This window comes from Bos indicus x Bos taurus, chromosome 22 (assembly GCF_003369695.1).
Source record: "Bos indicus x Bos taurus breed Angus x Brahman F1 hybrid chromosome 22, Bos_hybrid_MaternalHap_v2.0, whole genome shotgun sequence".
Lineage (NCBI taxonomy): Eukaryota > Metazoa > Chordata > Mammalia > Artiodactyla > Bovidae > Bos > Bos indicus x Bos taurus.
Window position 1 is genome coordinate 46,148,954 of NC_040097.1, and position 22,376 is coordinate 46,171,329.

Consider the following 22,376-nt stretch of genomic DNA (forward strand, 5'->3'; position numbering starts at 1 on the left):
TGAGGCCTGGGGCTCCCAGCCCCCAGACCCCCTGACTCCCTGGTTTCCACAGATGAGTCAGGGCTGCTTCCCAGGGTGGGGCTGGGGGTTGATCTCAACTCTTCTCTGCTCCTTCGCAGGAGAAATGTCAGTGGAGGAAGGAGCAAAAATGCCACACGTTCCACTGGCCCATCCATTCACTTTTCAGTCATGTGTCCAGCAGACCTTCTGGGCCAACTCTGGGCTTGGTATCTTTGGGCATAAGACTGCTCACCCTTCAGACCCTCACACGAAGCCCTCCCTCCTCACTGAAGACAATGGTAAAGAAGACACTGCTGTTGTTTAGTCGCTAAGTCTTGTCTGACTCTTTGTGACCCCATGGACTGTAGCCCTCCAGGCTCCTCTGTCCATGGGATTTCCCAGGCCAGAGTACTGGAGTGGGGTGCCATTTCCTCCTCCAGGGTATCCTCCCGACCCAGGGATCAAACCCAAGTCTCCTGCATTGACAGGCAGATTCTTTACCACTGAGCCTCCAGGGAAGCCCAAAGAAGACACTAGGGGTGGGTAGTGTCACAAATTTGTGATTTGTCGGGGCTGGGGTTAGCAGGAGGAGGGCATTCTGGCCTTTCTGGGGAGGTGGGACAAAGTTGGATGCCGAGGGCTTCCTGCTGCCCCTTCCCCATGGATGCACACACAAAGCCAAGGTCACTGGGCAGCCCTTCCTTCCTCCCTGCCTCCCACTCCCTGCTGGAATAGAGGCCAGTGGTTAGATAGGATTTAGTGGATTTAGATCCTGCCTGAGGATCTGGTGGGCTTTGAAGGCCTCTGAGAAAATTGCTGCCCTCTTGGGAGCAGTAAAAGTCCCTATCTGTGAAGGGCATCGGGAGTGGGACAGAAGTCATCACAGACAGCCAGACTGTGTTCACACATCAAAGCTGTGAGGGGCTCCTAGCTCGGGACTCCAGTCATATTCCAGCCTCCCCATCAGTATCTCTCCCTGGCTTCTGGCTCCACATCCTTAGAGAGATCACTGACAGTCTGCTCCAGGGCAGCTCCTGCCCTGGGACTGAGGACAATGGCCCTGGCCCTGTCTCTGACTGGCTGCTGGGTATCTGAGGCCAGTTCCTTGTAGGACCCGCACCTTGGTTTCCCTTCTGCATGACATGGGGGAGGGGTCCTGTCTGCCCTGCCATGCCCAGGGCTGGAGCAAGGTTCCTGCGAGGGGGTGGGGTGGGCAGCCTCAGGGTGATGCTTCAGCTTTGCTGCTATGTGTCATCCTCCTGGACCCTTCAGGGGAGCCGAGGGATGAGCCCCTGGGAATGTGCGCCTGGAGAGGGAGGAGGCTTGAGGAGGGCAGATGCCAGGAGTCCTGGCTCCTACACAGAGGGCAACCGTGCCCCTTGGTGGGAGAGAGTGGAAGGAGCCAGCAGACCCAGGCACTCGTGTGTGTGCGTGTGTGTGTGTGTGTGTGTGCGTGCGTGTGGTGCATGGAGGCCCACCTCATCCAAACTCGATGAATTGTCATCCAAGCCACAGGCAACGGGGTAGGGGCCAGGTTCCAGGGGCGTCCAGCCCGCTTCGGTGCAGCTGCGGCTCACGTTGCGGCCTGGGTGGAGGGTGGGGTGGAGAGGAGAGAGGTTGAGGTGGGAGCTGGCAGGTTGGAGGAGTAGGCATGGAGGCTGTCTATCTGTGGGCTCAGCCCTACTCTTACCACCCGCTGCAGCATCAGGTTCCAGCTGTTCTGACCTAGATATCCAGGATACCACGCGGCAGCCTGGGGCAGCCTGGGGCAGGGAGAAGCCCCTCCAGGGCCGCCAGTGGACCCTCCCACACAGATGACAGGGCAGACATTCCTGCCCCTTGCTGTGTATAAACCTGACCTCAGGGCGATTTAAACCCTGATCCTCATCACAGGCAGCCTGGATCCTTGGCACAGACTGATCCCTGACCCTTGGCATGAGCTGAATGCTGACTCCTGTCACAGGGTCATGGATGCTACTGTGTCATTTGGTTTCTTGGTCCCGTGTGTACAGACAGCAGCCTTCTGGCTGGGGTAAGGGGCCCAGGCCTGCCCAGTTCTCCTGGGTCAGTCTGCCTGGGCCTATGGGTCTGGGTTTCCTCCCACACCCTGGGGCCAGGGGTTCAGATGTGCTGCTGGAGAGGGACCAGAGTAAGGCAGGAGGTGGGTGAGAATTGGAGGACATCTTATAAAGGCACAGATGTGAAGTCCTGACACATGGAGAAGTGGGAGTTCCTGGCAGGAGCACCTGCCCAGGCAATGGCAAGCATGAGAAGAATTGAGCCACACAGGACTGCAGAATCTCGGAGCTGAACCGCTGAGGCTGGGTTTCCGGGGCAGTGTACTGTCCTCTGTCCCTGGAGGCCCAGGGCTGCAGCCAAGGGACAGGACCATTAATGGGCCATGTGAGGTGAGGGGTACCCCCTAGGGTCCCCCTCTTCAGGGCAGGGAGAGGCTGGATAGGAAATGGGCAAGACAAAGAGGAGCCCCCTTGCCTCTATCCCAGGACTGCTTACAGAGACACCGAGTCCAGAAGAGAGCCCACCTGCCAGGCTTGTTGTTCGGGAGGGAGGGAGAAGGAGGAGGGAGATGAGGAGGAGGAGGGAAAAAGGAGAGGGAGAGAGGATGAGAGGAGAAAGAACAGGTAGGAGGAAGAGGTAAGAAGTTGAGAAAGAAGGTGGGAGGAGAAAAGATTAGGGAAAGAGATGAAGCGAGCTGATGAGGAGGAACTGAGAAAGAAGATGGCTCCTGACATCCTTGCCTTCTAGCTGCTTTCTCACCTGAACCACCATCGTCAGCGCCACCATCAACATCATCGCCATCACCATCACCACCACGGATGTTTTGAGAACTTTCCCCAGGTATACTGGATAGAGCACTTCGGGCCCATTATCTTTTTGGAGCCCCTCAATTATCACAGTTGGGGAGCCAAGCTCCAAGAGGCTGGTCACTTTTCCAAAACCACATAGGAGATACAGGGTAGAGCAGGTGCGGTCCCCACAGTCTTCCCAGGTAACTTTGACCCTCATCTGCACTGACGTGACTGAGGACTTAGTTCAGGTGTCCAGGTGCAGAGCTGTAGGAGGCGGGAGGCGTCAAGCTATCCTGAGCTTGGGGAGGGTCACTGCGCATGTCTAATATTTCGAAACTTTGCCGTGTGCTCAGAGCATCCCAGGTAACTCCCTATTCACTATTTCTGTGAATCCTTCTGGCTGCCATTTGAAGGAGGTGCTTGTCACCCCATTTTCTGGATAGGGAACTGAGGGATGGCTGGGGTAGGGGGATCTCCAGGAAGGAGCAGTCGGCTGTGAGGTTCCTTCCTGCCACTGTGGCAGGAAGGACTTTGCAGAGGAAGCGGCACTGGGCTAGGCCAGTTTCCTGGGTTACACTTTTTTCATCTAGTTGCCCAGGAAAACACACCCTCTTTCCCCTACAGATTCAGCCCCTAACCCAGTCTCCTATTCCTCACCATCATTTTCAGAGTCACCAACGATAGCTGTGCGGGTTGCTCACTGCACAAGGGCATCTGGCTGATGGACACCGAGCGGTAAAGTGTACTTCCTATTCAGCTTGTCACAAGGTGGGCTCAGTGAGCAGTTGACTGACTCCACCTGAGGAAAAGCTGCCTTCTCTCATCAGCCTGAGGGCTCGGTGGGGGCCCCAGTGAGGCTGGCAGCCTCCGTGTTAGCCAGATGGTGGGCTGGAGTTCCGGTTCTCAAGTGAAGGAGCTGCCTTCTCAATTCCAGCAGGGACAGAAGGAGGAGCCTCAGGAGGGATGCAATTAGCATAGTGTCAGAGTGGAATGCAATTAGTGGGTGCTTCCAGGGATGCGAAGAAAGGCTGGTTGCCAGGCTCTGCAGAAGGGAGCATTATGAGAGCTGTCCCAGGGAGCTCAGGTCCTACCTGCCCAGGTGCTGGGTCCCCCTGGAAGAGGGTTGGGCTAGCTGGGTGCTGGCCTGGACTGTGACATGCCTGTGGCTGAGGCATGTCATGGAGGCCACCCTCAAGGACAGCACCCAGATCTCCTTGACCGCTGAGCACGCATCCCTGAGCACTGGGGAGCAAAACAAGACTGCCTCACAGAGACGATTTGGTCCCCCTCCCATTCTCACTTTACAAATAGGGAAATAGGCCCAGAGGGGGAAAGGTCACCTGGAGAGAGAGACTTTTGCTCATCCTCTCAATTCTTATCTAGGTCCTGTCCATCACCACCCCTTCCCACCCCAGCCCTGCTCCTCCCTCTGTCCTCCCCCAACTCATCAAACCCATACCTGAGTGGGGCATGCTGGATCTCTCCCTCCCTCTTCCCCCACCTTCCTGCTTCCCTCCCCTGACTTGCCGTCCACCCAAGTCCAAACCATCAGCATCTCTCCTCTGCCCTGGGGTTGTACTCCCAGAATCCTCTCTTCTCACAGAAACCAGTTATCAGTTAAAAATCCCCAACTGGACTGTGTCCGTCACCTGCGCAACCTCTGTCATGGCTTCTGAGTGAACTCAGGGGAGAGCCCACGCCCTGTCAGCCCTCCAGGCCTCTGCCTGCCTGGGCCCTGTTCCCTCCTCCCTCCCCCGAGCTCACGTGGCCTCCACTGAGTTTCCTCAGGGCTCATACCACGGGCTGTGGATCCTCTCAGCGACCCCCCCGCCCCTCTGCCCCCCCGCCAGGATCTTTGAGACTCTTTCCCAGCCCAGGTCTTCAGACAGTAGTCCCAGTATCACCTCCTTGTAGAGGCCGCCGGGACAGCTGCCTTAGGTTGCTTCTGTCTCTTCTCTCTCCCAGCACTGCTTACTACTTACAATATTTGCATGTGCTTTCTTGCTAAATGTCTTCAACTAGAACATGAGCTCCCTGAACACAGAGCATTTTATCCTTCTGACCCATGCTGCGTTTGTCCAGCCCAGTGCTGGTCAAGCCAGTAGGTGTTTAACGAACATTCTCGGAATGAAAGTATGACTGACTATGTGCCCTAAACCCCTTTAATTATTCAGTAGCAAGACGGCCCATTTCCTGAAGAGGTCCCCCCTTTTCTTTTCTACCTTGTATGCGCACATTCACTTAAGCAGGACCTGACAAGTTGTGCAAGAAAGGCCAGTTTCGCAGAGTCTGGAAGATCATTGCCTCCAGGTAGTGAAAGAATGAACCAAGACCAGCCCCCCAAAATGGGAACATGGGAGTCATAACTGCCAATCAGTTATCAATCGCTGAACAAATATTTAGTGAGCCCTTCCCACATGCTTATCTTTCTGGGAAGAGCTAATCAGATCCCATGAGCCCTTCAGAGAGCTAATAGTGCAGCCTCTTCCAGGAAGGCCCCCCACACCCCCAATTGTTCTAGCCCCTTGAGCACCTCCTTTGCCTTCTCACTTCCTTGAGAGGTGATTCCCCACTCCGGCCACCTCTACTCCTGCCACCCAGCTCCCGCCCTTCAAACCGAGGTTCTTACCTTGAATGGAGGAGAAGAGCTTAAAGATGAGGGGACAGGCCAAGACAACCACCTGGCCCCTAGGGGTGGCTGGCCAGCAGGTGAGGTTGTCCCACATCTTGCCACAGCCTGTGGAGTGAAGGCAGAGGACACACGGGTCAGCGTAGTCACCAGGGGCCTCCAGCCTTGGTCCTGAGCCCACAGGCACCCACCCTTTTCCTCCTTGTCTAGGCTCCCACCTTGAGGAGCCTCCAGTCTGAGAGGGGAGACAGGGAGGGAGGAGAAGGAGGCATAACTACAGGTCCATGGTTTTTGGTGAGAGACAGAGCTCCCCTTGTGTGTTTCGAACAGTGGAGGGGGTTTGTTTGTAGCAGAGCTTGCGAGGAAGGGCTTCCCCAGCATTCGACGCACAGGCGACAGGGATGCCAGGCGGGCATTTTGCACGGTCCTGCACAACGGCGAGTTGTGTAGCGTCTGGGACTCTCAAATAAGAGTTGCTGGGTGTTTGCACAGATGAAAACCTTTTGTAATGACCAGAGGCTAGACTCTTACTCCATTTTACAGATAAACACAAGGCACTTATTGTACGGGTTTGACAGTACAAGTTTTCCAGGAAAGAAGCAGCCAAGTAAAGGGAGAGAAGGCTGGGCTTTGCTGTGCTCTGAACTTTACTAAGAGTTGTTCAATGTTTTGGAAAATCACGTTACTTATGGCAATGCTGCCCATAAACCTGGGTCCGTGATGCAACCAGCGTATATATCAATCTACATTTAAAGCTCTCACATTCCCAGAATTTATATTTATAGGTACAACCTTTAGACTCTGTCTTCTTATCTTTTGGTGTGATTGTGCTGGAATGTGTACACAGTATTTTATTATATATGTCTTTATTCTATTTTTGTTTTACGTTATAATTAGGACATCATTAAAAAAAAAGGTGTATGTCCTAAGTTTCATTTTAGAATAGTAAAGGAAGCATTAGAAAATATTTGTTATAAAAAGGAGCTGTTGGGTATGATAGGGTGATGAATATACTGGGGTTTATCTAGTTCTTGAGGAGTCTTCATAAAACTCATAAAGCAACACCAAATTACCATATGGACTGTAGCCCACCAGGCTCCTCTATCCATGGGATTCTCCAGGCAAGAATACCGGAGTGGATAGCCCTTCCCTTCTCCAAGGGATCTTCCTGACTCAGGGATTGAACGCCAGGCTCCTGCATTGCAAGTGTATCACTTACCATCTGAGCCACCAGAGAAGCCCACCATAAAACAACACAAATGCCTCCAATCCAATAAAATTGTGAACTGTGACAGAGGCTGGTGATTAGGGAGTGAATTCGGATAAAGCCCTGTATCACAGGCTGTGTTCTCCACTGCGCACCTGTTCACCTTGGCTGGTGAAGCCTGCACAGTGGGGTCTCTAGGGGTCCGCTTGAATAGGCAGATGCCAGTGCTGTGGTCTTGCCTGTTCAGGGCCTGAGTGCCCCTGAGGAACAAGGACTCCTCTGGATGCCCTCCCCCGAGGGAGGTTTAATTGTCTCTTTGCAACACTGCCAGTCCCATAGATTTACTCAGGAAACCCAACCCCTGAGCCAAAGTCAACGCCAGCTGGGCCAAACCCAGCCCAGCCCAGGTCCGAAGGTTCACGAGTTCCCAAGAACGGGGCCTGGGAAGAGGAGGCGGAAGGACATCCCCATTCGGGGAAGAGCCTTGAGCCTCTGGATACTAAGGTGGGCCAGCAGTGGGGAGGGTAGGGGTACCTTCTGGGGCTGCAGGAGCCAGGGGGCACCTGCCCCTGAAGGCTGAGAACACCTGGATCTCCGGGGCCTGGTCAGAGAGCACAGGCTCCCTGCCTTGGGGACCCCATCCGCTACCACCCGTCCTATCCTGAGTCTTTTGCGGCCTCACTAGGGCTCCCGTCTCTCTTCCATCCCTGTGCCCACATCTCTGGAGGCCATGTAGCTGTCAGTCAAACCTTGCTAGATCCTGTTAATGGTATCATCAGCAAACACTTATGCAGCCTTTATATGTGGGAGACATTGTTCTACCCTCTTTATGCTAAGAACTTATTTAACCCTCCCATTTTACAGACAAGCAACTGAGGGATAGAGCCATTACACAACTAGCTCCAGGTCTCCAGCAAACTGCTTGCCCTCTGCCTGGTCCGAAGGACTCGAGACCCTTTCTCTGGGAATTCTGCTTGGCTGGTCTGTGGATAGCCCTAACAATGCTGGGCATGCCCTGGTTTGCAGGCCTGCTATTGTGTCTGGGTTCTTGCCAGGCTTCAGGCTCTCTAGATTTCCAGTTGCCACCCGGATCAGGAATGGATTCAGAACTGGGTGTCCTGAGCTCAACTTCACCGGAAGTGGCACAGAGAGGAGGGAGCCTGGGCTCTATGCCCCCAGGGTGGCCACACCTGGCCTCAGGGAATCTCAGTACCACCAGGGCTGGGCTGTAAACTGCTGGGGCACAGGCTGGTGGACCGGGTGGGGCTGGGGGGAGCCAAGGAAGAGGGGCCGGTACCTGGTCAGGGAGGCTTCCTGCAGGAGAGAGCAGGGTCAGGAAGCTGAGAGGGGTGACAGCCAAGAAAATGCTGGGCATCTGGGGTGCCTGTGGTTGTGAGCTGGGCCCGGGAGTATTCTCTGTGTGTCTGCCCCAGGGAGGCCACACAGGTCCCACTGCACATGTCACCAGGCCCACAGAGACCCAGGGCCCAGGCTGGCTATGTGTGCCCACAGTGGGGCTGCAACCTCAATGGGAAAGAAAGCTCAGCCTGGGTGGGGGATGGCGAGGCAGGGTGGGGGCCTCTGCTGTGTCATTCTATAGATGTGTGTGCACAGACACACGCTGACAAGCATTCCCTGGCACATAGAATCACAGACACACATGTAAACATGCATCCAGGTATGCTTACTTGAACATGGAAGAACCAGACATAAGCAAACACAGGCACAGAGAGACACACACAACTCACGGACACACGTGTATAGACACAACTGAGCATACCACAGACATTCACACACACACACACACACACACACACCACACACCAGGCAGACATATCCAGGCAGGTCGAGGCTTACACAGACATATGCCTCCAACATACAAAGACGCTCAGAGTCAGACACAGGCTCCAGAGGCACAGATGCAGCCCTAGACAGACATGGGCCAGGAGTGCACAGCCAGATGTGCACGAACACGCAGAGTCCTGCACAAGATCATGGGGCAGACTCACCGCCCACAGACCCTTCATGGCCTCCTCTGCATCTCAGGCCGACTGCCTGGTGAGAGTGTTGGCTTCCTACAGGCACCCTGCGCCAGCAATGACCTCATTGGGATCACAAGGGTGGCCTGCCTCCGGGGCCTGGGAGGTGCTCTAGTGGGGCCTAGAGTCTGGTGTCTGGGCCTCTCCAGGCTGTCCATGATCCTGGATCTCACTGTTGAGACTTTCCAAAGCTGTGTGCAGCCTGGTCTTGACTTTCTGCCCCAGAGGCAGGGGCAGGGGGGCGTACAAACTATAGGCAGGTCTGGGCCATAGTTTCAGGGCCCTGGGAGACAGGGCCATAGTTTCAGGGCCCTGGGAGAGAGAGGGCCATCCTTCCTTGAGAGCTGGGAGAGGCAAAGGCCGTCTGTGATGCTGCACACACTCAGTGCTGCAGGAGGTGGGAATCAGAGCCCAGGAGGAGGGACTTAGGCTGGGGTTCATGACTGTCAGCCTCAGTGAGATGGGAGGACAGGGGAGCCAGGAAGAACAAATGCTCCCTGCTCTTGAGCCAGGCTGCTCTGTAGCTGTAACCCCAGCTTCAGGGAGGTGACCTCTGGGAGAGAGACCCAGAGCTAGCCCAGGCACCCCACTGCTTCAGCCCCCCCCCCCCTCCCAGAGAGGCATGAACTCTACACCCACTCCCCACCCGCCACAGGCAGTCCGCCTTGGCACCTTCTGACTTCCCAGACTCTCTGCTTCTCCACATCCTGCCCGCCCTTGTGAGTCTGGCTCCAGCAACAGCTCTTAAAGGAAGCCCTCTATTTCCTTCCATTCTTACCCCACGGTTGCTGAGCCAAACGTGGGGAGCACAAGATTGGGGAGTGAAGACCAGAGGGTGATACCAGGTGATCCGATGGCCCTGTCGCTAGGCAGCCTCAACCTGAGGGTGGAGCAGGGCTCACGATGAGAGGGAGGTGGGCTACATGGAGGGAGGAGGGTTCTCTCTTGCCACCAGGGGCCTCACCTGCTGTTTCATTCTCCAGCTGCGCCTCCTCCAGGCACTGTTCGTGCTGTACCGCAATCATCCGTAGATAGTCACACTCTTCCTGCTGCAGCCCCACCGCCCAGCCGCCCTGGGGGAGGGAGACAGGGAGGCGGACCCGTCAGCCTCATTCATCCACAGCCTACCTGTCTGTCCAGGGGCTCCAGGAGCGTGGGGCTAAGCAAGGCCCAGTCACCGGACTAACCCAAGTTCCAGACTGAACCCTGGCCCCAGTCTGAACTCAACCTTAGACTGAAGTCTGAGCTTGACCTAGATCTGACCCCAAACTCTTATCCAGTGTCCCCTGAAAAGCCCTCTGCTGTGAGGGCCCTGTCATGGCTTCCTGCTGGCTCCAGCAGTACTGTGGCTGTAACAACACCGTCTCTGTGGGTGGCACAACTCTGGACAGAGGTCAGAGGGCCTCTCCCTGGAGCCCAGAGCTGGCCCACTGGACCTCCAGCTTAGGCTGGGAGCCCTGGGTCCCTGTTTCAGTCTCTGTGGATGAGTGGGGCCCAGCAGGTGCTATCTTGTTCTGAGTTGGACCCTTCTGGTTCTCGGAGCCAGGCCTGGGAGGAGTCCAGGAGTCTGGCTCCATTTTTCATCCTCTGTCCCCATTCCTGGAGCCTGTGCTTCTTCCCCGGGTCACCAGTCTGGGAAGGGAATGGTGGTCCTCCTTGACCAGACCCTCCACCCTGCTTCTTAGCTTCTGAATAATTCAAGCTCTAGCAGATCTAGTGAGGGTGAGGGAAGTCTCAAGAAGTAAGAGGCCCCTCTAGAATGGCTCATGATCCAACCAGGCCTCCTCTCACAGAGGTCACCAAGAAGCCCAGGCTTTTCCCCTCCCTCCGCTGTGCCCTGGCCAGGGATTAAGGGTAAACTCAAACCTGTGTGCCAGGGAGATACTGGCATTGGGGCAGACATGTGAGTAGGGATGACAGCTGCCCAAGAATAGCCGGAAAAAACAGGTCTTGGGAGTCAGGTCTTGTGGAGAAAGGTGTGGTAAAGGCCTCAGTAAAGGAACCACTGGGCTGGTGGCAGTTTCTGCCAGTCTTTTTGGCATTAGGGAAGTGGCTGCCACCCCACTTCCTCATCTCTGCCCAGGGAGAAGAATGCCACAGTTCCCAACATGGCTGTGGGGAGAGTCCCGCAAGATTGCTCCAGAATCAGAATTTCTTAGTGTCTCTTCCAGCTTGTCCCCCTCACCCTGGAACAAGGTCTTGGCCCTCAGTTTCCCTAAGGGCCAAATGGACTTTGGCCCCCTCCCCTGATGACTCTAAGGCTTCTTGCAGTAGGGTTTTGGGGAGAGCACAGGTGTTTTGGGAGGTTCCCCTTATTTCCTTCTTTTAAGGAGATCCCTGTCTGGCCCCTAGGCACCAAGGGTGTGACTGTAACCATTGCTCTAGACAAGTCAGTCCCACCGTAAGCACGTGACTCCAAAGGTGCAGGACCACAATCTTAAATCTCATACCTTTTCTTTTAAACAGTTACATGAACAACTGTATCATGCTCCATAATAGATCTGTGTTACTTTCCATATGTCAGCTTTTAAATGACTTGTGCTTAGTCGCTCAGTTGTGTCCGACTCTTTGTGACCCCATGGACTGTAGCTTGCCAGGCTCCTCTGTCCATGGGGATTTTCCAGGCAAAAATACTTGAGTGAGTTGCCATGCCCTCCTCTAAGGGCTCTTCCCTTCCAAAGGATGAAACTCGGGTCTCCTGCATAGCATGTGGATTCTTCACCATCTGTGCCACAGGGAAGCCCAGGAATACTGGAGTGGCTAGCCTATCCCTTCTCCAGGGGATCTTTCTGAACCAGGAATTGAACCAAGGTCTCCTGCATTGCAGGCGGATTCTTTACCAGCTGAGCTACCAGAGAAGTCCTTTAAATGACTTACTAGCTAATATTTTTACCCTAACTGACTGGTAGAGTTAACAGTCCGAGATGGAACCCACATTCTCTGTGTGGCTTTCATGCTAATGGCTCATGGGTGAGTGAGGTCTGGGTGCTGGGTCACATGCTTCCCCTCTTTCCCCAAAGTGTCGAAGATTCTCATGGAGCTTTGTCTTAAGGGATTTGTGTTGGTTCATCCTGCTGGGGCATAGGAACAAGGGTGGCCAGAGGGATCCTGGAGGTGGACTCTGGAAGAGGAATCTGGGGTTTGGCCAGCCCAGCTTGTGTCCCACCATTGGTCTTTCTTGCTTTGTTGGAGCACACTTCTCCCAAGGGTACCTTCCAAGCTTGTCCTCAGTCACAGGGTGTGTTCTGCCTTCTGGTGCTTCCCCAGCCTTGCCTGCCTCTTCTGCCCATTTTCAGCTGCCATCACCCCCTCAACCAATTTTAGTTAAACCCAATGGCTCAGCAAGTAAAGAATCTGCCTGCAAAGCAGGAGGTGAAGGAGATGCAGGTTCAACTCCAGGGTTTGGAAGATCCCCTGGAGAAGGGCATGGTAACCCACTCCAGTATTCTTGCCAGAAAAATCTCATGGACAGAGGAGCCTGGCAGGCTAAGGTCCATGGGGTCGCAAAGAGTTGGACATGACTGAAGCGAATGAGCATGCACTCCTCCATGTGAAAGCAGGATGAATAGTAAGTAGTAGACATCAGAGTTACTGCCTTCTATCATTCTTTACAGCTCCTCCGGTGGCATATCCTCATTCTGTCTGGGAAATCACGTCTTTCCCCACTCCTAGTCCATAGGTTCTGATGAACCCTCTCTCAGGGGATCAACATGTAACCAGACCTAAGTCAGTTAGTGTTCCTGGCCATAGTGCCTGGCACATGGTCCAATTCACTCCTCAGAGCCAGGAAGCTCATTCCTGGGACCTCGGATTAAGCAATTAGGTAAGTGGATTTGTTCTTGCCCACTGGACTGGAAACCTCAGAGGATGCAGGGGCTAGAACTACTGCTCCCACCTGGTTGCCAAGTAGAACCCAGTGATGAAAGCTGCATGTTAAAGGCAGGAAAAAGAGATGGAGAAAAATGGGATCCTCTGGACATTGTCTGAGCCCTTGAATGCAGCCATGCCTGAAACCAACCCTGCTTCCAGCAACATGACCCAATAACTTTCTGTATGGCTGAAGCCAGTTGAGTTTTCTGTCCCTGTAACCAAGAGTCCAGACTTGTGCTCTGAGACTAGGACAAAGGATGCCCTCATTTGCTGAGCCTTCTTTTCTTTTTCTTTTTTTAATATTTATTTGCTTAGTAGGTTGCACTGGATCTTAGTGCTGGCACGCAGGATCTTCAGTTGCAGCATGTGAACTCTTAGTTGTGGCATGTGGGATCTAGTTCCCTGAGCAGGGATCAAACCCAGGCCCCCTCCATTGGGAATGGAGTCTTAACCACTGGAACACTAGCGAAGTCCCTGCTGAGCCCTCATAAGCCTGGGCTATGGCCCTGCTGTTTGCCAGGACACATTCGTTTTCTAATCACTGAGGGCATCTCAGGGCTCCTGGAAGTTTCTGCTTGCTACTCTCTGAGGGTGCAGACTGCGGGGTTAACTTCTGTAAGCAACTCTGCTCCCCTAGAAGCACAGTAACAGAGTCTCTCCTGAGAGGCACTATGTAGAAGCAGGGCAGGAGCCCTTGGGGTCGCCTGGGATATCTCTGAGTAAAGTGGAGGTGGTCTAGAAGAGGAGTTCTGCTTTCACCATGGCCGAGTATTGGGCCCCATCTGGAGAATGGTAGAGGAAATAGAGACCCAAAGAGGGACCAGAGGTCAGTCAGCAATGCACATTTCCCAAAGGACCTAAGTCTCTGGCCACTGGTCTGGACAGCATCAATCCCTCTCTGTGGGCTTGCCTCGGGCCATCTGGTCAACCATTGCCCTTTGGAGGACAGGGCCAGGGCAGCTTCCTCTAGCCTTATCACTGAGGAATTTGGGCAGACTTTGAACTTCCTCTTCTATATATTTTCCTATTCTAAACATCCTCATTATCCTGCTGGACTCCAGACACACAAAATTAGAAAATTCCCAGCCAGATACAGCCAAGTCTATGGCCCCAGGGAAGGGATATAGCTGGTGTGTGGGATTCAGAGAATGGGCAGTAGTGGGCCTTTGAGGTTGTGTAAGAGTCTGATAATTAGAGGTGGAGTAAGGACATTCTAGTCAAGGCTATGGTTTTTCCAGTGGTCATGTATGGATGTGAGAGTTGGACTGTGAAGAAAGCTGAGCACCGAAGAATTGATGCTTTTGAACTGTGGGGTTGGAGAAGACTCTTGAGAGTCCCTTGGACTGCAAGGAGATCCAACCAGTCCATTCTGAAGGAGATCAGCCCTGGGATTTCTTTGGAAGGAATGATGCTAAAGCTGAAACTCCAATACTTTGGCCACCTCATGCGAAGAGTTGACTCATTGGAAAAGACTCTGATGCTGGGAGGGATTGGGGGCAGGAGGAAAAGGGGACAACAGAGGATGAGATGGCTGGATGGCATAACCGACTCGATGGACGTGAGTCTGAGTGAACTCCAGGAGTTGGTGATGGACAGGGAGGCCTGGCGTGCTGCAATTCATGGGGTTGCAAAGAGTTGGACACGACTAAGCAACTGAACTGACTGAACTGAACTAAGGACATTCCAGAAAGTAGGAACAGTGTGTGCAGAAGCACAGAGGCAGGAAAATGCCTAACACAGTCAAGTTTGCAAGAGGTCTGATGTGGCTTCAGTAAGGGGTGCTGGAAGCATCAGGAAACAAGTTTGGAGATGTGGACAGGGGCCAGGCCTCATCAGTCCCTGCTTGGACTAGTGTAGAAGCTTTCAGCCCCACCACGTGCAACCTGAGGGATCTTTGTAAACCGTGTGTCTTCATTATCATTCTCCTGCATCAAATCTCTGATGGTCCTAGAAGTCAAAGCCCGTACATCAAAATGGCACTCCAACCCTTCCAAACCCCACCACTGCCTACATCTCCTAACTTGTCTCCTGCCACTTCATGTGGAGAGGAGAAAGTGGGGCTCAAACGCAGTCCAACCTTGTTTAGTTGTTCAGTTGTGTCCGACTCTTTTGTGACCCCATGGACTGTAGCCCACCAGGCTCTTCTGTCCATGGAATTCTCTAGGCAAGAATACTGGAGTGAGTTGCCATTTCCTTCTCCAGGGGAATCTTCCTAGATTAGGAATCGAACCTGTGTCTCCTGCTTGGAAGGTGGATTCTTTATCAGTGAGCCACCTGGGAAGCCCTCACTTTGCAGTTGGGTTAAGATGAGAGCTTCAGCCCAGTCTAGTTCCCCACTACCTTCTTTGTGACAGGCATTCCTGAGCCCAGAAGAAGGGATTCAGGCAAGATGAAGAAGTCCCTAGCATCTTTGCGGTTCTGATCCTGTGTCTCCTGCCATTTTGTTGGCTGCATGTGGGAGGTAACTGCCTGGGGATTTGCAGTATAGTCCTGAGTGTCTGGCTGGGGGTCTGGATTAGCCATGTCTTGTTAACTCCACCTGCTCAGGACGCCCCTTCCTGTCTATTCCCACAGTAAGGGGCTTGGGAGAGAGCTTTGCTTTCTCCTCCTAATGGGGCCCCCTGAGATCTGGGGTAAAGGCTGAGGTGGGGCAAAGGGGGAAGATGCTGGGAGTTCTAGCTGTTAGGTGCTGGGGGCTTAGCAAGAGAGGGTGAGCCCACCTCAGGTGTTGGGGGCCATACCCAACTCCTCTCAAGGGAAGCTTGAGACCACAGCTACTGGCCTGGATGAGAAGCCCCTGCTTCACCCAGGGCCAGAGAACTATGGCAGAAGAAGCCAAGGGAGACAGAAGCAGGGTGGTGGGGGCACATGAGTCCCTCCGAGGAGCAGCTAGTCTGTGAAAGCATCTAAAATGCAACAGGCTGGAATCTATGAAACAGGAGAAATTCCTGCCTGTAAGGTACCAAGCACTGGGGGCCACCGTGGATGATCTGTGTTTCCGAGGTTTGTCAAAGGAGGGCTCTCTCTCTCTCTCTCTTTTTTTTTTTTTTTCCTGCTAGGGATAGTTGGAAAAAGCCGTGGAAAGGGAGCAGAGAGAGCAGAGGCTCCCATTACCATGTTACATCCCACGATTTACTTAAGCCCCTCCCTACCACCACTGAAATAATGGAGCATCAAAGGGTCATGCGGGGAAACTGAGGACTCAGAGAGAAAGCAGTGTGATCAAAGGTACATAAGACCGCAAACCAGCTTTCCGGATGTCCCCTTCATTTTGGTTTCTGTGTTTGAACTGGTGAGGAGTTGCAGATCTTGTAGTCAAGGAAGAAGTGAGGGTGGAGAGGAGAGGAGGAGGAGGAGAAAAGAGTCGGGGCGGGCACAGGAAGGTGAGGTAAATCATGGGATCCAGAGGTCACAGAAAAGAGGAGAAATAGGCTCCCGCCTTTTCAGAGGGCACAAGAGGAAGTAGAGATGATTATCTTAGTAGGAAGAGAAACAAGGGAGTCTGCTGGGCTGATAGGAAGGTATCATAGGTTGATCTGGGTGGTGGCTACACAGGTGTACATGTGTGAGACAATTCCCTGAGCTATCACTTCTGATGTGTACATCTCATTAATTAAAACCTATCTCTAAAGTCCCAGGGCAGCGTACGGCATGCCATAGCCACTTTGGAAGAAATAGTTACTCTTATAAGATGGCATAGCCTAGTTAAGTCCACGAGTTCTGGAAGCAGACTTTTGGCCACTTCCTGGCTGGGCGAACTTGAGCAAGTCACCTCAGTTCATCTGTAGAAGTGGCAACAATGACAGCACCACCTACATCAAGGTTGTGTTGAGAGTTACATGTAAATGACACAGGGGGATTGACAAGGGTTACCAGTTGTTGCCAAAGCCCCAGCCCAGCCCCACATGCCCAGACACCAGCCTAGTTCCAGCATGATAGCCCTGCAGAATCCCAGGCAGCCTGAATGTCCTTCCCATTGACAAGTGGCAGCGGTGTCCACCAGAGAGGTCTCAAGCCTGGTTCTCCTTTGCCCCCTATTGCTGTCTGATTCTCTTACCCTCCCTGTATTTTCACGTTCTTTGGCCAATAGTCCAAAGCCTCTCGTCTCTGCAAATCCTGGGAAGGCTGGACATTCCTGATGGTCCAGTGCTTAAGACTCTGTGCTTCCAATGCAAGGGGCAAAAGTTTGACCCCTAGTCCAGAAACTAAGATCCCACATGCCACATTTTTGGCAGCACGGCCAAAAAATAAATAAAAGTCCTGGGGAAGGTTGAACTCTAGGGAGTAGGAGGATGGAGTGAGAACTTGTGCTGGGGGGTTGAGGGTAAGAAAAAGAGGGAGACATAGGGACATAAGCTTGGGTCTGGGGCAAGAAAGAACTTTCCGCAGTTCAAGGTGATACCAGGATAAGGGCTCTCATTATTAGGATGCAAAGGAGTTCAGCTTGGTGTTAAGCCTGGACCCATTAAAAGGCCCTTCTTGTGAGGTTTACTGAGGGCCACGAAGCCTTTCAGGTTTTTTTGCAGAGGATCACCATGAAGAGGGCCTTTACTACCTTTGTTACCATGATTTCACTTTGCTAAGCAGGGGCAGTAGGGACTCAGGTTTCAATCCTCTGTCTTTTGAAAGTCATCCTGGGTACCACTGCAGAAATAACACTCAGTTTCAAACATGGTGTCTGTGGGTGATGTTGGTGTCTGCTCAACTGCAGAAAGCAGGGCACCAGAACCTGGAGCCATGAGTCCTTGACATGTTGGCTGGTGACCTCTTCCTCTCCCCTCACCCCTCTTACCCTCCCCTGGGTAGGAAGAACTTGTTTTCAAGATGGCCGGAGGCACTTCCTGGGAGACACAGACCTTCACATCATGAACCACATGAGAAGGGGTGCAGATAAGATTGAGCCCTGTCTGGTGAAATCTAGCCTGCTGCCCACCCACCTGCTCAAGGCCCCCTGCTCTTCCCCTCACCCACCTGCCAGCTCACTATACAGCCCCATCATGGCACAGGCAGGAAAGTTCCTTGCAGTAAATGCAACACCCTTCTTCCCCCTGATAATATCACCACATATCTTATGATGCTTGATTAAATGCTACTGGGGGACATCAGCTATTGAATATAAGCTATTAAGGAATCCCTGTTAATTTTATTAGGAGTGATGATGGTATACAGGAAAATATCCTTGATTTTAGAGATGCATCTTAAAATAATTTGGTCTATGCTATCTATAACGTATTTTCAAATACTTCAACCAAAAGAGCAAATGGTGCAAATATTAATGGTTAATAACTTTCAAATCTAGAAATTTGGAGTGGACAAACATTGGAAATTCCTATATTGCTGTTTTTGGTGACATCACTCCCGGAAATGGGCATTTCCATGTTCATTATACTACTTGCTCTACGTTTTTTTATATGCTTGAAAATGTTCACAATAAAAGTTTTAAAAAACCCATAACGTGGCAGAGAGATTAGATTGTATTTCTTTTTTTTTCTGAAATACATCTAAGGCATGTGAGAGAGCTTGCACACACTGCACATTTTCCTTGGTACAGTGAGAACAGCTTTGTGTTGGGGAGGTCAGACAGGAAAAGGAGGAATCTAGGAGGTTGAGAAGATGGAGCAAGGAGGAAGGGATGAGGTTTTGTCTAGTCCCCAGACCCCATTCCTGCATCCACAGCCAGAGGGGCACAGTGAGGAGTCCCTGTAAGTGGCAGGCTCCTCAGGCTGGATTGCCATGAGGCTGCCACCATGCGGAAGGGCCCATCATCCAGTCCTCCCTAAGAGGACTTGTCACCTGCCTGGGCCTGGAACCTCATGCCCCATATTGTCTGGCCACTCAATAGGACATACCACCCCCTGTGCCCAGGACTCCTGCCTTCCCTGGAAACTCCTGGGCAAGGGGAACAAGAGAGAGCTGAAGAACGGTCCACAAGGCTCCCAGGCTGGGGATCCAGAGGAAGGAACAACCTGCCACACAGTTCACACAGCACTCTCATATCCTTCAACCACAGAAGTCCTGACTGGAAGGCCAAGCCCTTTTCATAGTCAGTTGTGAGGCTGGGGTGAGATGGGGTGGGATGGGGTGGGGTGGGGAAGACGTGGCTCCAGCCAAGGTGAAGCTGGCCTCTTTTCCCATTTCTCCTGCATGTTGGGCCAAGGGTTCTCACCCTCCTTTTTGTGATGAGGAAACAGAGGCCCTTCTACAGAGAGGAAACATGTTCTCCAGGTCAACTGGCCATGGAGTGCGCTGAGGACACAGCTCAGGCTACTCATCTTGGAAGTTCTAGAAATGTCTGGAAAGATGGATGTCAGGGCAGCATGGGACAGTGGAAACCTAAGATGGGAGCTCGATCTTCCAGCACAGCCCTGCCCACCCCCCACTCCTGGGAGCCTTGGGCAGGCCTAACTCACACGCTCACTCAACTTAAGGAGGAGACTTGACCCCTCTGTAGCCGTGTTTCCTAAACACCACAGGTGGCCGGCTAGGGGCCGGGATTGCTGGGTAGCCATGGAAGCTCCTGGAGCAGCTGGAAGCAGATGGCTGGGGCAGGAGGCCTACGGCAAGGTGAAGCTTTCAGGAGACGGCCATTAAGTCTCAGAGAGAAGTCAGAGGAACCAGGTCCCTCTGAATCCCTGGGCCAACCCAGCCTCTGGGCAGCGGGGTAGGGGGAGCTGAGGGCTTCCTCCTCCTTCTGGGGACAGGCCCATTGGTCCTGCCAATAGAGGCTGTCTCATAGTCTCAGGTGGAAGACTGGATCATTTGGTCAAACTCTTTAGGGACTGCCCTGCCTCCTCCAGGGAGCTTTCCCTGACCACTCCTCTGAGCGACCATTACCCCAGTTCTGAGAGGCTGCAGCCCACATCTGGCTGGGCTGGTTCTCCTGGGTCGCTGGCTCCGCTCTCTGCTACCAGCTGGAGAATCTTCCTAGGGCAGGGCATGGGTCTCTCCCTTCTCTATGACACCTCCTGTCTCCGCCCTTGGGCTGGGCACTGGCCTGAGCAGTTCTGCTACCAATGAGGAGCTCCTGTGCCTACTCTCCAGGGGGTAGGGGCAATGGAAAGCTTGAAGGGTGGCCTTGGGGAAGACTTCCTCTTCTGAGACACTGGAGGTTTTCTTTCCTTTTTGGCTTCCCTGTTCAGAAATTTCCTCTTCTCAGGCTGAGGTCAGGGCTCTATAAACAGGAGTGATACGGCCTTGGGTCTTCAAACTGAACTTTGCAGCTGCCATTTTATGACTCTGATAACACACTACCCCGCTTCCCCGAGTCTGGCTGAAGCAGGATTGCCTGGTGTCTATTTGGTATGGGAGCAAGTGGTGGCTTGTGTGGAGAAGGGAGAAGTAGAGAGGGAAATAGGGGCCCCTCATTCCAGCCTGCTCTCATCGACTCCTGGGTGAGTCCCTTCTCCTCCCTCTGCGGGCCCAGCCCTGCACTGGGCTGTAGGGGACATGGGAGGGTGAGAGACCTTAGGCCTTGATCCCATGGGATGGTCAAAAAGCCCCAGGCTAGGGTTGAAGAGTGAGGTCAGAGTGGGAAGGGCACAGTGGGTTGGAATAATCAGGGAAGGCTGTCTGGAGGAGGAGCTGGAGTTGGGAACTAACCAAATAAGATGTGGAAAGACAGGGGAGGGTAGGCATGGCAAGACCAAGGCTTGAACTGTCTCATGAGGTGGGGGACAGAAGTTGCTGGAGAGGGGACCCCACTGAAACCAGTCTGCCCCTAGACTGAGAAGCCTCCAGCAATGGGAGAATGTGGTGCCAGTGGTGGTCCCAAGATCCCTGGTTCATCCATGGAAAATTTGAGTGGTCAGAGCTCAGGGGTGGGAGAGCCAGAGGGTTGCTGGTGAGGCCTGGAAGCTCTGTGACCCTGAGAGGCTGTAAGTGTTGCCAGAGTATGCCTTTAGGGCCAGAACTTGGTGGGGCTTTGAGAGCTCAGAAGGTGGGTCTCACCATAGCTATCAGTGAGAGAAGAATTATGCCAATTGTCATAATGTCTGCTTCCAGGACAAGCAATGAGCATCCCAGCCCAAGTGTACAGCACATTAGCGAGATGGAAACAGAGATTCCTTCCCTGGTGGAGGTGATGGTCAGGGAGATCCTCATGGGACAGAAGAGACTATAGATGACCCATATACTCCATCCACCCACCAGCCACCTGGAACCCACATGTTTTAGGCTCTGCTCAAGCAGCAACCACAGATTCCTCAAGCTCCAGGGGAGGGATAGAAAGAAATCAGCTTCAGTCCAGGTCTGATGGGTGGGGGATAGGTGTGGCTCTGATATCTTTGGGCCTCACTTTGCCCATCTGTAAAATGGGCTTGGGTAGTCTTCAGGTCTTCCCTGATCTTATAGGAAGATGACTCATGCATCTCCTGCCTCAGCCAGAATCTGCCCTGCAGCCCAGGTGAGTGTCCCCCCCTCCACTAGGCACACACATGGGCACAACCACACATGGGACACATGGGCACCAGGGGTACACACACACACACCCATGTGGAGATGAAGCCGAAGTGCAGGGAAGAGGGTGGCCACTGCTTCTTGGTTATTTGCTCCCTTCCCATGCACATGTCTGGCCTTCTCCAATAAACACCACCCCAAATCCTCATTGCCCACCACCTTGCACCTTGGGCTCCATCTCTTTCAACTCTGCTCAGTGGGAGGGCACAGGAAGGGTCTGCCTGCCAGTCACCTGATCCCCAAAGCCCCTTCCCCGGGGGGGGGGGGGGCGCTCAGTGCTTGGTCTGCTGCTGAATGTCACTCCTACAAGTAACTTAATGCCCCACAGACACCTTCCGGCGGGCACAGCACACAACGACGACCCTCACAGCCTCCCCCTAACCTACTGTCTACCAGACCTTCCATTTCAGTGGCCCGCAGTCCCCGACCCTGCATTCACTGACTTCGCCAACCCACAGCCGTTACACGCAAGGCAAGTTTGGAGCCAGCTCTTTCCCGCCGCCCCTCTACGAGTGTCCCAGATTCTGACGCAGAACGGGCTCCAGGCTGCGCGGGAAGGGACTAGGCGCGAGGGAGACCCTACCCCTCCCTCGGGTCTAGATCCGGTCTCAGGCGCAGCGAAGAGACCATGCTCCGCGCCCCTTATCCCCTCCATACAGACGTGAGCACACAGCCGGGCTCCCGTCACCCCTTCTCCACCCCCAGCTCCCGGGACTCCGGGCTGCCCGGCGGACACTCACCGCGGGGCCGAGGACGCAGACGAGGGCGCCGGTCAGCAAGCAGAACCAGCGGGCGGGCGGCGGGCATGTAGGGCGCATGGTCCGTCCCGAGCCGGCGGCGGGCGGCCCCGCGCCGGTAACTGGCAGGCGGGCGGCGCACCACGCGGCCGACGGCGGGGAGCCTGACAGAGTGGCGCTGCCTAGGTGGTCCTGGCGCTATGAGGCGCCGCTCCGGGCGGGGGCGGGGGCGTGGGCGGGCCCTGGGGGCTCGTCTGACGGGCGGCGGGTCTAGCCAATGGCTCGGTAGAGGCGGGGCGGCCGCGCAGGTGTGGGGCGGGGCTGGGGGGCGCCCTGGCTAGTAGGGAGTCTGCGCGCTCCCCCCGCCAGTCTCGCACTTCAGTCCTCAATCGCGAGGTGTGGGTAGACCTTCGTCCCTTGGGACCGCATCTCCGGGAATCCCGAGAGCCCAAATGCCCCATTCTTCTGTGCTTGGCTCACGACGTTTCCAAGAGCCTGACTGCGATCTCCCATTCCCGCATGCCCCTTGAGCCCCACCCCAGGGCGCCCTGCTCTTTCACCTTCAGAGCCACCTGCTCTAGTAGGCCTCCCAATCTCCCCATTTTTCACTTCTGCACCTCGGAGGGTAGG

The 22,376-nt window shown here is 54.0% G+C and overlaps 1 protein-coding gene across 4 annotated transcripts in view; it reads right to left on the reverse strand.

Annotated features, from left to right (window-relative positions):
* VIPR1 (vasoactive intestinal peptide receptor 1) overlaps positions 1 to 21,934 on the reverse strand; it is a 31,859-nt gene extending 9,925 nt beyond the window's left edge. For 2 of the 4 annotated variants that reach the window (XM_027523197.1, XM_027523195.1), the window contains exons 1-4: positions 21,750 to 21,928; positions 9,650 to 9,758; positions 5,440 to 5,547; positions 1,479 to 1,585 (exon numbers count right to left, since the gene is read on the reverse strand). In XM_027523197.1, coding sequence (XP_027378998.1) covers positions 1,479 to 1,585; positions 5,440 to 5,547; positions 9,650 to 9,758; positions 21,750 to 21,827 — 402 coding nt within the window. In that variant the 5' untranslated portion in view covers positions 21,828 to 21,928. Of the gene's footprint in view, positions 1 to 1,478; positions 1,586 to 5,439; positions 5,548 to 9,649; positions 9,759 to 21,749 lie in introns of all 4 variants that reach the window. The other 2 variants (XM_027523196.1, XM_027523198.1) reach the window with 2 other exon arrangements.
* Positions 21,935 to 22,376: the final 442 nt, after the last annotated feature.